This window comes from Poecile atricapillus, chromosome 3 (assembly GCF_030490865.1).
Source record: "Poecile atricapillus isolate bPoeAtr1 chromosome 3, bPoeAtr1.hap1, whole genome shotgun sequence".
Classification (NCBI taxonomy): Eukaryota; Metazoa; Chordata; class Aves; order Passeriformes; family Paridae; genus Poecile; species Poecile atricapillus.
In genome coordinates, this window is record NC_081251.1 from 34,766,402 (window position 1) to 34,780,442 (window position 14,041).

General features: G+C 40.4%; 1 protein-coding gene across 2 annotated transcripts in view; it reads right to left on the reverse strand.

Annotated features, from left to right (window-relative positions):
• ME1 (malic enzyme 1) overlaps nucleotides 1-11,885 on the reverse strand; it is a 154,122-nt gene extending 142,237 nt beyond the window's left edge. The window contains exon 1 of one of the 2 annotated variants that reach the window (XM_058835049.1): nucleotides 10,640-11,885. In XM_058835049.1, the coding sequence (XP_058691032.1) occupies nucleotides 10,640-10,744 (105 nt within the window). In that variant the 5' untranslated portion in view covers nucleotides 10,745-11,885. Of the gene's footprint in view, nucleotides 1-10,242; nucleotides 10,399-10,639 lie in introns of those variants that run through there. The other variant, XM_058835050.1, reaches the window with a different exon arrangement.
• Nucleotides 11,886-14,041: the final 2,156 nt, after the last annotated feature.

The following is a 14,041-nucleotide window of genomic DNA, read 5'->3' on the forward strand; positions in this document are numbered from 1 at the left end:
CAACACAAAAAGAGATAAACCACACTGATTTTATTTCTCTCTCAAGACTATAGTAAGTGCTAAATTTGCATCACTGAACTACGAAACACTCCTGGGATAGGGGCAACTTGAAACATACAGATGATGTCTTGGAACTGAAAGGACAACTGTCCCACATGAGGCCCACAGAAAAGAAAGGGAAGAATTTCAGAGAAGCCTTTGGAATTAACATGTCAAGCAGTCACCTCAAACATATGATCTCAGGAAGACTGAAAAGACTAGACAGATAAAAGAACAAACTTCTGCAAGATCTCACTCCTGCAGAAAGTCCAAGAGCCTGAATCCCCTGAAAAGAAGGCTTTTCATTCTTCCCTAGCCTGTTCTCCGAGGACATGGCTTTCAAAACTGGCTAATGCCTGGGCAAAACAAAAGCTACATAAACCTAAGGACCTTAGAAAATTACTCCAATAACTGCTACAGCACAAAATCAAAACTTGAAAATGAATTTTCACAATTTTTTCCATTTTCCTGTAAATAACAGCAGATAAATTTACTTTTCAATAATAGAGACTCAAGTCAAAACAAACTAACATTAAGTGCTTTGGCAAACTCAGTTATTCACTTTACTTGGACAGTACTATGCCCTTCTATTCTGACTTTTATCTGTAACTACTGAACTCTTTTTTACTATTTAGGTAAAGAGGCTTTACTGTTTCTTTCGTAAATAAATCCCACACACAAATCTGCTTCGTAAAGTCAGGTATCTGGAGGATGAAATCCAATAAGTCAGCTAGACAGCAGTATTGTAAACGTTACAGCATGCATCATAATCACCACTATGCACTCCCTTCCAGGACATATTTAAGGCAAAGATTTTTTTTCTTGGTCATTAAAAAGCTACAATTATTTTGGCCTTTGTGGAAAAAAGGAATTATGTATTTCAAAATAATTCTTGTCCTTCTCACGCAGAGCAGTACTATGTAAACTCCATGCCAAAAGAAAATTTAAAAGGGTATCACTCACAAGGGACAAGAGGAAAAAAACTAAACTGTGATAGCCAAACTGAACTGGATACCAAAATGATTTCATACCTCATAGGAACTACTCTGTTCCAAAGATAAATACAATTCATTAATAAGACAGATTAATCTAAAATACTAACAAAAGACTTAAGACTGCATATATTTAAGCAGTTACATTGGACCAAAGGTGTTTTCAATTTTTCAAACCACTTCTAATCATAAGAGGGAAGAAGAAGCAGAATAGTGATTTAGTTTTAATACTAGAGTTTGTTTTTTGAGGGGAAAAAAAAAATTCTAAGCCATAAATAGATAACAGCTGCTACTCAAACTATCAAGTAAGTAAAAGCCTGAGCATATACATGCAATGATAAAATTCATGGTTGCTCATTTATATCTTAGGATAGATTATCTTATTTATACCTCATTTATATCTTAGGACTGAGCTTTCTGAGCTCCCACATCAGACAACATCTTGACATATTTCCACATCTTTGGCTAAAAGTCAGAAGTATTCAGATCATAAGAGTTGGTTTTTTTTCTTTCAGTTCTATGTTACATGCTTTTTATGTATATAAAAAGTGTTTATTCTGCACTTCCTCTGCTTCCTCTATTTTGTAAACAAATTCAGGTCCTGCTCAGAGTACTGTGTTGCACACAGAAATAGTCACTAACAGCATTCAAGTAAATTACAAACACTGATTTCAACAGAAAGTACACAGTGCCCTGCAAGCAATGCCTCCAGGGTGCCCCATGACCTCCTTCTTCCAAGGCAGGATTTTTGCTTCCGGAATTATGCAACAAATTACATTAGCAAAGCTTAAGACCAAAACATATTCCCTTATGCATGCAATGCAGAAGTTACTTTTCATTAACTCCTGTAATAAACTATACCAAGGAATATGAAGAAGTAATTCTCAGACAAAATTAGAGACCTGTTTTTAAGAGAAATAAATTATTATTATATATAAACTATTAAAGTCATGAGACTTTAATATGAGATACTATAATATTAATCACTTTAAACAAATTAGTCAGACTAGCCAAAACCACTTACCTTGCAAACTATGAATATTTCAACATTTCTTTCTACACTGGCCGCTAGGAAACAAGCTTTAGAAATCTGTGGAGGTTAAAGGAGCTCAAACTCTCCAAGTGACAATGGGTTGGCTTCTGGGGTATTTTTAAGGATTAATGCATGATTCATTTCATGGCAGTTTTGCAGCAGCTTCCTCTTTTGAATCCTTCTACCATTCATTTACTCTCAGCTTACACTACTAAAAACTGGTATTAGGATCAGATACTTAGATCTTTCCCTAATACCTCCTACACAAATTTATCATCCTCATAAAAGCCATGAGCTTATTTGTGAGCATGGTCCAACTCTTAGGTTTCCTGTGGCTGAAAGATCCTGTCCATTCCAGCTCCTGGAGCTAACTTTAATGTGTGTCACACTGACAGTCCTTTGAGGCAACCTTAAAATTCCTACTATCATACCACACATCACAAAATCAAGAAAATTAGTCATAATGATAAGCCAAAACATAATTACACAGCAATTTTCTTATTTCTCCGAAAGCATATAATTTCATTCTAGGAAAAAAAAAGAAGAGAAATATTTCTAAAATAGAAATTCATGGACATTCAGTATCAATATGCCTGACAGCAATAATTTACTTCTCAATTAAAGGTACAAATTTGCTTCTGAGGGGAGAAAGGGTAAGGTACAGAAAAGAGTGACTGACATAGCAGCTCAATCTTTGTAGGCTGCACAGGGTGAATAGTAATAAAAATGATTCAATTTATTTTGGCAATTTCTTAAAACACCTATTAGACAGCCTCCCCCACCTTCCTTGACTTAATTTGTCACTTATTTTTTTGAAGATGGACATACAAGACAATCCACAGAGAGCTTGCACAGGTACAACTTCAGAACAAGAAGTCACTTCATAGATTTTGAGAATAGGACACCTACAATAAATAACACTTCTTAATGTATCAGTTGGGTAAGGCAGATTTCTCATGACTGCAAGTCCTTCTAGAAAGCAGTGCTGGTGACTGCATAATGATACTCTTCTCTATGAATGGTACAGAAGAACATCCTAGTGTCAAGCCAAATTCATCCTCTGCCTCTGAATAAAAACCATCAGCATCTTAATTTAAATATTTGAATTCCTACATCAAGTAAAACACTTGGAAGCACCAAAGCCTTTCCCCAGTCCCTTGCAATTTAATGCACAGCCTTGCTACTTCTACCTGTCCATAGGGAAGTTTGTTCCAAGTCCCACAACCTATCCTAGTTTGCAGGTACATGGTTGCCATGTCATGTTTGTCTGCAGTTTCCTGTACAAAATTTTGGCTACCATATATTGCAAACTGGTAATCCTACTCACATTCTATTGCCTTTTTCCTGTCTATACCAGATTTAGCTCCTTGGTGTTACATTAAACCAGACAATAGAGATAATTTCTGTTTAACTATTCCCAGTCATGGGGCAGGCTTGGTCTGGGCACAAAGTACAGAGAAAGTATCTCCATGAATGACAAGAACATTCAAACAAAGCTTAACTAATTGCCTACTACCAACAAGCTTTATTATTGTACAACCAATCTCATTAGATGGGCACATAAACCAATAAGATTATTTCTGTTCTTTTCTGCCCTTTCTAGCCATTTCAGCTTTCTAGTCTTCCAGCCACAGAGCACACAGGCAACCTCCATATATTTGCTCCAGCCAGGGGAGCACAAATGACACCTTAAAAGAGCTCTTCAGATTTGCAGGGAGGACAAACCACTTGTGACTGTGGCTGAAATCCCAGGATCACGTCCTCCATTAAATTATATTTTTGAAGTTTCTTCAAAACAGCTGTTTCACTAAAAATTCTCAACTATAAATTGGAAAAAACTTAATTAAGGACCTAATTGAAGGGTATTAATACTCTCTTTCAGAGCTCCAGAGCCTGGAGCAAGGAGACCTTTGGCATGAAACTCTGCATCAACCCCTGCAGGCATGAGCAACAGCAGCCAGAAGCAAGTCATGAACAAAATACACAGCCCACCTGAGCAGGCAAGTAAGGAAAGCATGACAAAGCAAAGATGGCCAGTTTTAACCTCTGGTCATGAGTTATTAAGAAACATTGCTGTCACACACAGCTCTCTTCCTCCTCTACCTCCACAAGGCAAGCAGGGCTGAGGTAGAGAATCTTGTGACTCCGACGGCCGCAACTTCTACTTTTTTCAGCAAGCTGGATACAAGACACTGGTTCAGCAAAATTGGATACATAAAGTGCAGAATGCAAAGAACTTCTGCACTCCAAGATACTCTCTGCAGTTTATTTCACCTAGATAGAAGTAAAATTTCTCTGTGAACTCTACTCCTATTTATTGTCAGCATCCATAATTAAGATTAAAAAAACAACACTCAAGTACTCTGGCCAGCATCTCTATAAATCCTACTGTTGAAAGGCACATTTAACCCAATTTAAACACAGAAATCCTGCTCACAAGGTGCTCTGTGCCAGGATTAATGCTTCTATTCAAGTATCATTTATAAGCAATGGCCATAGGATTCCTCAGTCAAACGTAAAAAGGTCAATTTTGTATTCAACTACTGAAGTTCACAAGGAAATTACACAACTGAAAGATGGATTTTTAATGCCTGAAGCAGCTTTGCAGCAAAACAAATCTAGGTTTCAGCTTCCTGTGACAAGTTATATCACTATTCAGCTGATATTACTGCTACTTAGCTTACTGCATAACTTCTTCTCCTTCATTTTATTTGTTTTTAATTCAAGTCACAGAACTTTGTTCCCAACTTGCTGTCTCAGCACTCTGTTTCATAACTGCAAGCAAAGAACTGGAGGCCAACAGAAAGAAAAGAATAACACCAACCACAGCAACTTACCTACTAGGTCAGGAGCAAAGTATTGGCAGCAATGAACACTGAATAGAAAAATTTAACACATTAAATAGAAGACAGTGATAAAATAATCTGATTTAAACTCTGTGCTTTTTCCAAGACTTTTTTCTTATTAATAGTATGCAGGACAACCTGCCTCAAAATAAAAAAGCTGGAAAAAAGCACAGAATTAATTTTTAAAGCCCCTCCATACATACTGAAAATAAAAGCAGTCATATGAAGACATCCTGCATGACTACTCCCCCCTCACACCTTAACAAGGTGTTCATGGGAAGGGAGAATAATGCCATGCCAGTGTGACATCCTCCTCACCCAGCCCTGTGGTACCCACCAGTGAGCCACTGTTAAGCTCACACCCTTGCCCAAAATCCAAGCAAACTAGGTGGCTGCAGTTCTGCCAGTCTGCAACTTACAATCCTGATGGCTAAAGAGCAACCAGTTCTTGCATGAGCCAACCTCACACTTGAAAAACCCTGGTTTAGGTTGCCATTCCACAGAACAGCAACTAGTGTCAAAGATCCCAGAGTAAGAGATGAAAAATGTAATGTTTGTCAAACACATGGTAGAACTGATAGAATTTCACTCTAAGATGCTTCAAATATGAAATTAATTCACTTTTTGTGTTAGCTGGCACAACATAGTACCACATACTCTTGTCAAACACCTGAAAAATCATGTGGTTATCCTTATCAAGATCAGAATTGCTCTGCTATGTGATCTGGCAGGAGTAAGAACTATTACTGCTAAAAACTTCAAAGTTTTAAAGGGCAGAAAGTTAAAGCAAGTAGAAGACAGTAAGAGTGATCAGCAACTGTACTAAAAAGAATTACTCTTTTAAATTCCAAATTATACCTTTACTTTCACATGGAGCTGACAATCTTCTACATTCTTCTAATCTTCTAATATTTCTAAAAAACACTCTCATACCTCCCTCCTACCACTTAAAATTAAATAATCCCTTGCAACGTGAAGTAACTTCCAGAAAATCCATCTTTCAAATTAATTATGAATTATAGATAATTCTAATATGCAATTTAAAGAAGTGTTTTCCTCCTCCATTCCCAACATCATCAGCTCTCTTCCAAAATAGCTATCTACAGATAAGGCAAAGGCAACATCCATTGAGCATTAGCCACTCCAGAAGACCTACCCAAAGCACACAAAAGTTTAAGATGTGAAAATATGATCATTATCAATAGAAGGAAAAACAGTATTTGCTTGGTATTTGATAAAGGAATCTATAAAATTTAAAATCTATATTTATTTAAAATATCTATTTTACCCATCAGACAGAGAAAATCTCCCTGGAATACTTCTGATTTTTTACTGAGGTTTGGGTTTTCTGAGACATGCTACAAGGTTGCCCACTAACGTCAAAGTCATAAAACCTTTTTTATTTGTCACCCAATCCAATCACAGGTTTATACTTCCTCAAAATCAGATTTTCTTTTAGAAAGGCAAGCAGCTGTGCACAGAACAAAATCTATCTGCATTTCACAAGGATTTTCACCTCACTGTCCGAATTGTAGAGCAAAATGGGAAATCCATGAGTCTCTCTAGGAAGTTTACAATTGATTTTCAGTAAATCAGTACACCTAGGATGTGTAAACTGATAGGAGAGACATGTTCATATCTAAATTACCCTCTAATCACCTGCTCATTCCCTCAGCCTGAATTGATTATTCACCAGAGGTAAATTCAGTCTTCTGCCACTTCTGAGGGATCCAGTTGAGCCACCATTAGAAATAAGACACTGGGATAAATGGACCTTTGCTCTGTTCCAGTATGGTCCCTCTATACTAAATCCCATAGTAAGTCCATTCACTGACAACTCCAGCCAACAACTAATGTCACTTAGTGAGAACCTGCTTAGGTCCAGGGGCATCACATCTGGGAGATGCAAGGATAAAATACCAATGCAATTGCAGGTGGGACGGACACTGAGTGCTCTCAGATATTCAGCAGCCCTATCAGACAGTCTGTTCTGAAATTCTACAGCACTTTAGAGAAACTTGAATGAAGAGAAAGAAAAAAAGAAGGACCAACAGTTTACAAGCATATTACACTCAGCAATGACAACAGCAGTCACTCAGTAGAGGAGTTAAAATTAGGCATCTAGGGAGGAGAAACAGCCCTCCAGCACTTAAGATGTAATAGAGTCACTTATTTACTGCTCACTGAATTGCTCTGCAAGAACACAAAAGCAGCCTGGAAACAAAGCATTTCTCCAAGAAGTTTCTCAATCTGGGAAGAGTTTACACTTGGCAACTAACATAAGCTATTGGGAAAGTTTTGTATTGAAATGCATGTTTGTCTATCTTCACACTAAGATTCTGAAAATAAGCAGCTTATGGGAAAATGTGATTTGCTTAAGTATTAAGAGGTAAAAAAATAAAGATGAAACTGTAATCGAACTGTTTGCGTGCTTTAAAACTGTAAACTTGTCCACTGAATAAAGCATAAATGAGATTTACAGTAGGGAGAGAGCAAATTACTTCCACTCTTCTGTAGCTCATCAGCTTAAAAAGCATACAACTCCCAGCCAAATCTATTTCAGTGAAAAGAAGTGAAACTGTGTTTGTTTTCCCTGTAATTGCTATTTACAATGCGTTTGGTTGCCTGAGGGAAAAAGACAGAATTACCAGAAAGGTTCTAAATACACCTTTAAATACTAACAGCCTAGAATTTCAGACAACAAACTGAATTACAATTATTGTCCATACACTTGGACACACATCCTCAAGTAATTAAATTCAGTCTGTTACAATTCACTTTTTGTCATGACTTTTGATGAATCACTGCTGCAGAGATGGCACAAACCACTCAGGGACCCAAAACGATTTACCAGGGGCGGGGAGAGAACAGAGGGGAAATAAATCACCAAACCACCATTTTTTATTGAACTTTTCCCCACTGAAGGTTGGACATGTTTGTGAATTACTAGCATAGTCAACCATAAAGGATTTAAAAATGACATTGCCTAAGGAGTCAATTTTGCCATCCTAGTAAAAGTAGAGGCCAAGCAGAAAAGAAGATATTTGGGTGTTTACCCTGGCATTCACACCCCCTTTTCTCTCAAAAGCCAGGAAGGTTAAGTATAAAAAGCAATGAACAAATGTGCAGATATACAGTTTTGTTGTTGAAGGAGTGGGGTACTCAAATGGAGCACCTAAATGAAGATACGGTTTTGGGGCTGGTCTTTCTGTTTTGGTTGGGGCTTTTTCCTTCTAAATCTAGCACATATTTCCTCTTACATCTGCTTTTAAAGATGTTCAAGTGTAAATGGTTCCATGTAAAATTTTCAACTTGTCTGAGAAAAGGGGTGTTTACCTGAGGATACAGGCCCAAGGCTTCACGTACTGAAGCACAATTCAGCTTTACCTGCTTGCCTGGGTATCTGTCTTAAGAGACCCTGAAAACATCAATTGCCTTCTTTTTCTACAAGTCACTTCTAGATACCACTATTTAGTACTTACAGTCTACTTTTGCCACATATGTGCAAATAGGCCTCCTAAAACTGGCACCACGTCCAAAAGAAAGTGCTGATCCTGAGAAATTGCAACTCCTTGGCAGGGCAAAGATAGCAGAAAGTTCTGGCACCTTGCAGGGCTGCAAGAAATCTCTGTACTTTAGAATCATTAAAGGACATGTTTTATCTACTTTAAATTGAATTCTCAGCAATCTGATGCTTGTTTAACAGCCTTGACAATAGAAAGCGAACTGGGAGTAGCAGCTTCCACATGTGGAGGCAGGCCACAAGCTATCAAACTGGCAACCATGTGGACACAGTCCTCAACATACTTGAATTTAATGCACCTATACAGAATCAAATATATACATATTATGGTGTGGGTGTATATACATAAATTAGGGTGTAGTACATCTACACCCACAAAAGCATCACCTGTCTCAGTCAGAAAACAGGATTACCTACCCTTTACCAGACCAGGACCAAACTTCTCTCACAGGCACAAAGACCAGATTTTTCAACTGAGCATTTCTAACATCAAATTCTGTTCACTGAGTGGATGTGAATCTTTTCATGCTTCTCTGCCTTATGGCACACATGTGCTATACCACAGCTGAGAGTATGAAAGAATAAAGCCTAACCCAGGAAGACCATGGTGCTAACCCACCACAGCTGTCAGTCTGATCTTCACACAGGCCATTCTCTTAAAACCTGGACTTGATAATCCTGTGTCTCTTTAAACGCAGAATATTCTGTAACTCTTCTCTCCTGTAACTTAAAAATCAATCAAAACTCTTCCTCTTTAGCGCCTCATCTGTGATGACCCATCCTTATGGTAAACTGTTCAGAGGCAAGATGTATAGTGAGGGGAAAACCATTGCAATGAGCCTGCCTTTGACTGCCCTTCAGTCAATGCATTTTAGAACAGGCTTCTTTTTATTTCTTTAAACAAGGTGAGTTTTCTGTTGGGTTGGCCTTCCTGGTTATGCTGAATCAGACTTTTTCTATGAATATTACAGCTGCTTAAACACAAAAACAAGCAAAACAGCCTCTCCTTGGTTTCTCCTTGGGAGTTTTATATTTTGGTAAATTTTCCTTTAACCTGACCTCAGGAGACCTTCTCAGGCCTGCACACAGACTTAAGACAGCCTCTAAAGAAACTCTGTAGTCAAGCACCAAGACTAATAAAAGCACTATTCATCTAACTTACACATGGAGCTTTTAGTGATGAGTCAACCTGTCCAGTAAAATTAGAGACAAAGGTTTTTTCAATTCATCCAACTCAGCAATAAGCAAAATGACTGTATGTACATTCTAATGCAGATGTACAAGTCAGATCACCATTCCAATTAATGTGCAAGGTGAAATTTGGAGGTAAGGGTCTGACCAAGGCTTCATGCGCTAGGGGTGGTTTATTACCTAACTTTAACAATTTTTAATTTTGGCAGTAAATTCAGGTCTTGTCATGCCAACTTAATTATTTTACTATTTGAACTTTGCATCTTTACCAAGGCAGTTGTGCAAACATTTCTCTGCTCAGCTTTAAGTTTCCCAGATTAGTTTTACACGTCTAGAAAGCTTGATCAAGCTGAAGTGCCATTCTTAAGCAAACTGGAAACGCGTCATAAAGGTTTTGCTGCGCTATGGCATCTCTTAGAAAAGCTGACTGCATTCGCTAATGCAGAGCGGGGAGGAAACTGCAGTTGCATTTTAGAGCTCCAAGAGGAATAGCGGTGATAAACACATTTTCCAGCTTGACAGTGAAGAAAAGGCAAGACACCACCAACAGCCACTTTTGCCCGCAGGAAACGAGGAGGGGCATCCGTGGAAAAGAGGATTGGAAAAGAAGGAGGGTACCGGGCAAACAGAAGCACGACAGCAGGAACTCGCATCAGAGCGGCGTAACTTTCAGCAGCATCCTCCTCCCCGTGCTGCAGCTCCTCTCCTCTGGGGGTTTACCGGGGGATGGCCCCGCGGCCCGGGCCCGGCGGCGGGCAGCTCGCTGGCCGCCCCCCGCCGCCCGAAGGAAGAGGAAGCGGCTCCGGGCCCGCAGGAAGTGCGGCTGCCCCACGCCCGCCGCCCCCGGCCCGGCGGCCGCTGCGCCGTGACAGGTGGCGGCGGCGAGAGGCGGCCCGGCGGCCCGGGCTCCGCAGGCAGCACCCGGCAGGACCGTCCGTCACCCGCGGGGGCCGCGGCGAGGGCTCAGGCAACCGCCCTCCTCGCCCGGAGGTGCACCTGCCCTGCCCGCCCCTACCTTGTTGAGGTGGGGGTCGCGGAGCACCTCGTAGCCCCTCTTCATGGTGAGCTGCAGGGGCCGGGCGGCCTCCCGCCTCTTCCCGTCTCCCTTCCCTGCTTGCATAGTGCGGCGCCGCGGGGCTGACTGCCGTCAGGTCGCTGCGGGAACGGAGGCAAAGTGGCGGTGGCTCCTCCTGCCGAGGTGACCGCCCGGCGGGGTGGGATGATCCTACCGGGAGAGAGAGAGGGAGGGGGCAGAGCCGCGGCGAGGCGCCGCCGCCACGGGAGGGGGTCACCGGGGCGCCGCTGAGTCACCGGCGGCTGGGCGCACACCCGGGCGGCCGCCCAGGTGCGAGGGGCAGCGGGGGTGCGGACCCGCAGCCCTGCCCTGCCCTGCCCCGGGGCTCAGGCTGCGCCGCCTTCCAGCGCAGCGGAGAGGCCGCCAGGAGAAGCGAGCAGGCCGGGATCACCTGCCGCGGCTCTGCCTCGTCACGCTGCGCTCGGCACAGCGGCTGCCGAGCCCGGAGCCCAACGGCCGAGACCCCGCGGCCCAGCTGAGCACACACGCAGGAGCCGGGCCTCTGCGCTTGAGTCACGTTCAAGTTTCACTTTCCTTCTGCTATTTAAATGGCCGTGTAATCCAATCTTTCCCGAAGGGGACGGACTGCATAGCTTCGCACAGTCAGGAGCGTATGGTTGATGTAATTGGCTGTAGATTGGCTTCAGCGCTGGTGGTTGGGGTTATGCCTGGTCAGGATGGAGAGCACTGGGGCAGAGCAGGTGTTTAGCTGGTTTGTACCGTTAGCTCTGCATTTGTTCGCAGTGTGTTCTGAAATTCTTTACGTACAACCCATCGTGTACTGTATGACTGTGGCTTTATTTCTCTAAATTCATGTATGTAAGCAAAAATAATTTCCATATGGATGCTGTAGTCCTGCTGGAGAATTTACACAGCTTCAAATGTGTGACTGGAAGATTAATTTAGAAGGGGTTGGTTTCTGTTGTCAAGCAACAATGAACAGATTTTGCAGCTCTTTCAAACTTACCTCTTCACATTTTATCAGTAGGCCTTGTATCCATACTACTACCTAATCTTTTATTTAAAAAAAAAACTCCCACAGAATCTGGCCCTTACTACATTTCCTATTAAGTAGCTCTGAAAAGTTTTTTTGCAGTTAACTAACAAAGGAAAGTTGGAAGCATTCCAAGTCTCTATTTCTGGAAACTTGACTTGCAAGTCAGCAGAAAATTCAGTAAATAGATTTCTCCCTTGCTCCATCATCTCATTATTATGGAAAGCAGTAAACTAAAATTAAAGGTTCGTTCAAACCTTTAAACCTGGAGTCTTTCTGATCAATTATTTACCTTTTTTGTCTGGCTAGCTAAATACCTTCCTCCCCACCCAAATCCTGAATATTACCTTTAGTAGGTATCAGGGATATAGGGTTTCATTTCAGCTCTTTCTTAGTTATAAAATTGAAAGGCAACATAGAAACATCCTTTCTCCTTTCTCTGTGAATACACTGAGACCATTCTGATAGAATGCTAACCTAATGCAATATTTTGTTTGAGAGTAATGTGTACTGATGTAATTTTTATCTTCATGTTGCAACACTGTTTATAAAGAAACCCTTCTTTCATTTAAGTGCAAAGTCACTGCAATCATTGTGAGTACCTGCTTAGAGGTAAGCACTTGTCCTGACTCAGTTTGCCCAAGTTATAAAAGGTATGTAATGAAACAGCTAATTAAAGTCAAGTTCATTGGAATATATACATATTTTTTTTATGTAATCAGAATACAGAAACCAGTTACTACTGTGTTTTAAGTGCAAATTTACTCCTCCCTATCTTCCTAAAAATGCAGTTTATTTGTTATGTTCAAACACTAATAAAAACTAAATCATCATTATCTTCTAAGATAAATGAGTTGTAAGAATGGCAACAGATCTTCTCATCTCAAAAGCAAGACCAAATAAACAAGAAAAAATGGTGTCATGTGTCACCTGTCACCTGTAGAAATCATCCACTTTAGACCGTGAACATTTTACCATTTAATGAGATTAGTAGGGATTTGTCCAAGTCTGCTGTTAGTGATTACTTTTCTTCTAGACTTTATATCTTCCTTCAAATTCAGTTGTGCATTTGTATGGCCTTTACAGAGTATCTTTGATCAAGAGAAATTTTAGACTTACTTTTCTAGCCAGAATATTCAAACCATAAAAATAATTCAGAGGTTCAAAGGAGTAATGCTCAGCAGTTACACCTGCAGTCAAAGAGGACTTCCAAAAGAGGACTACATTGCATAATAATTGCATAATATAGTCCTATTTATAGGACTATAAATAAAGCTTTTGTAAGTGACCAACTTATTTGCAATGGCTGTGTGCACAATACAGATCTTTTGTGTTAACCCACATTCAGATTATTAGTGGGCATTGTACACTATTGGTGTATTTGTGACAGAAAATACAGTGGTTTTGCCCTTCTGGCAGGCTCTTAATTCTTTTTTCTCAAATTATTTCTATGTGGAACACTTTTAAAACTCTTCCTCATGATTTTTCATAAGTACTTAGGGTTTCTTCCCACCTTCTGTGTTTCTTGTCTCTCTCAAATCTCCTCAAATGTACTAAGGATATATGAAAAGCTCCACTAGAAACAGTCCTAGGGGAAAAGAAAAAAAAGACTAGAAGGAATATTGGTGGTGTGATTTAATCCCAGCCAGAGACTAAGTACTATGCAGCTGCTCAGTCACTTCCTGTGAGGGAGGAGGAGAGCTCAAAAAAAGGTAAAATATATGGGTTAAGAAGAATAGATTGATAAACAAAGTTAAGTACAATGTAATAATAGTAATTAAAAGTGATGTAACGAAAAAGAAAAGAGGAGTAAAACCCAAGAAAACCAAGTGATGCACAAGACAACTGCTCGCCACCTTCTGTCCCAACCTCAGCCCATCCCTGAGCAGCAATTGGCCCCTCATGGCCAAATCCCCTGATTTAATGAGCGTGATGTATGGTATGGAATATCCCTCTGTGTCAGCTGTCCTGGCTATGCTCCCTCCCAGCTTCTTTTGTGTCCTTGTTGGCAGAGTATGAGAGAATGAAAAGTCCTTGACTGAGGGTGAGCACTATTGAGCAACAGCTGAAACATCAGAGTGTTATCGACTTGCTTCTCCGACTAAATCCAAAATGCAGCACTGTACCAGATATTAGGAAGAAAATTAACTCTATCTCAGCCAGAAACTTGACAACCTGTTTTGGCAAGCCAGTAGTAAGGACAGAGAAGTACAGCAAAAAAATTTCTTTGTTGTATTTAATTAAGATGACTCACTATGTTTATATATTTAAGAATGGAATTTGGGAAACATCCTTGTGTTAGGCTATGAATGATCAGAGGATTTGGACTCCCTCAAACTATTCTTTGA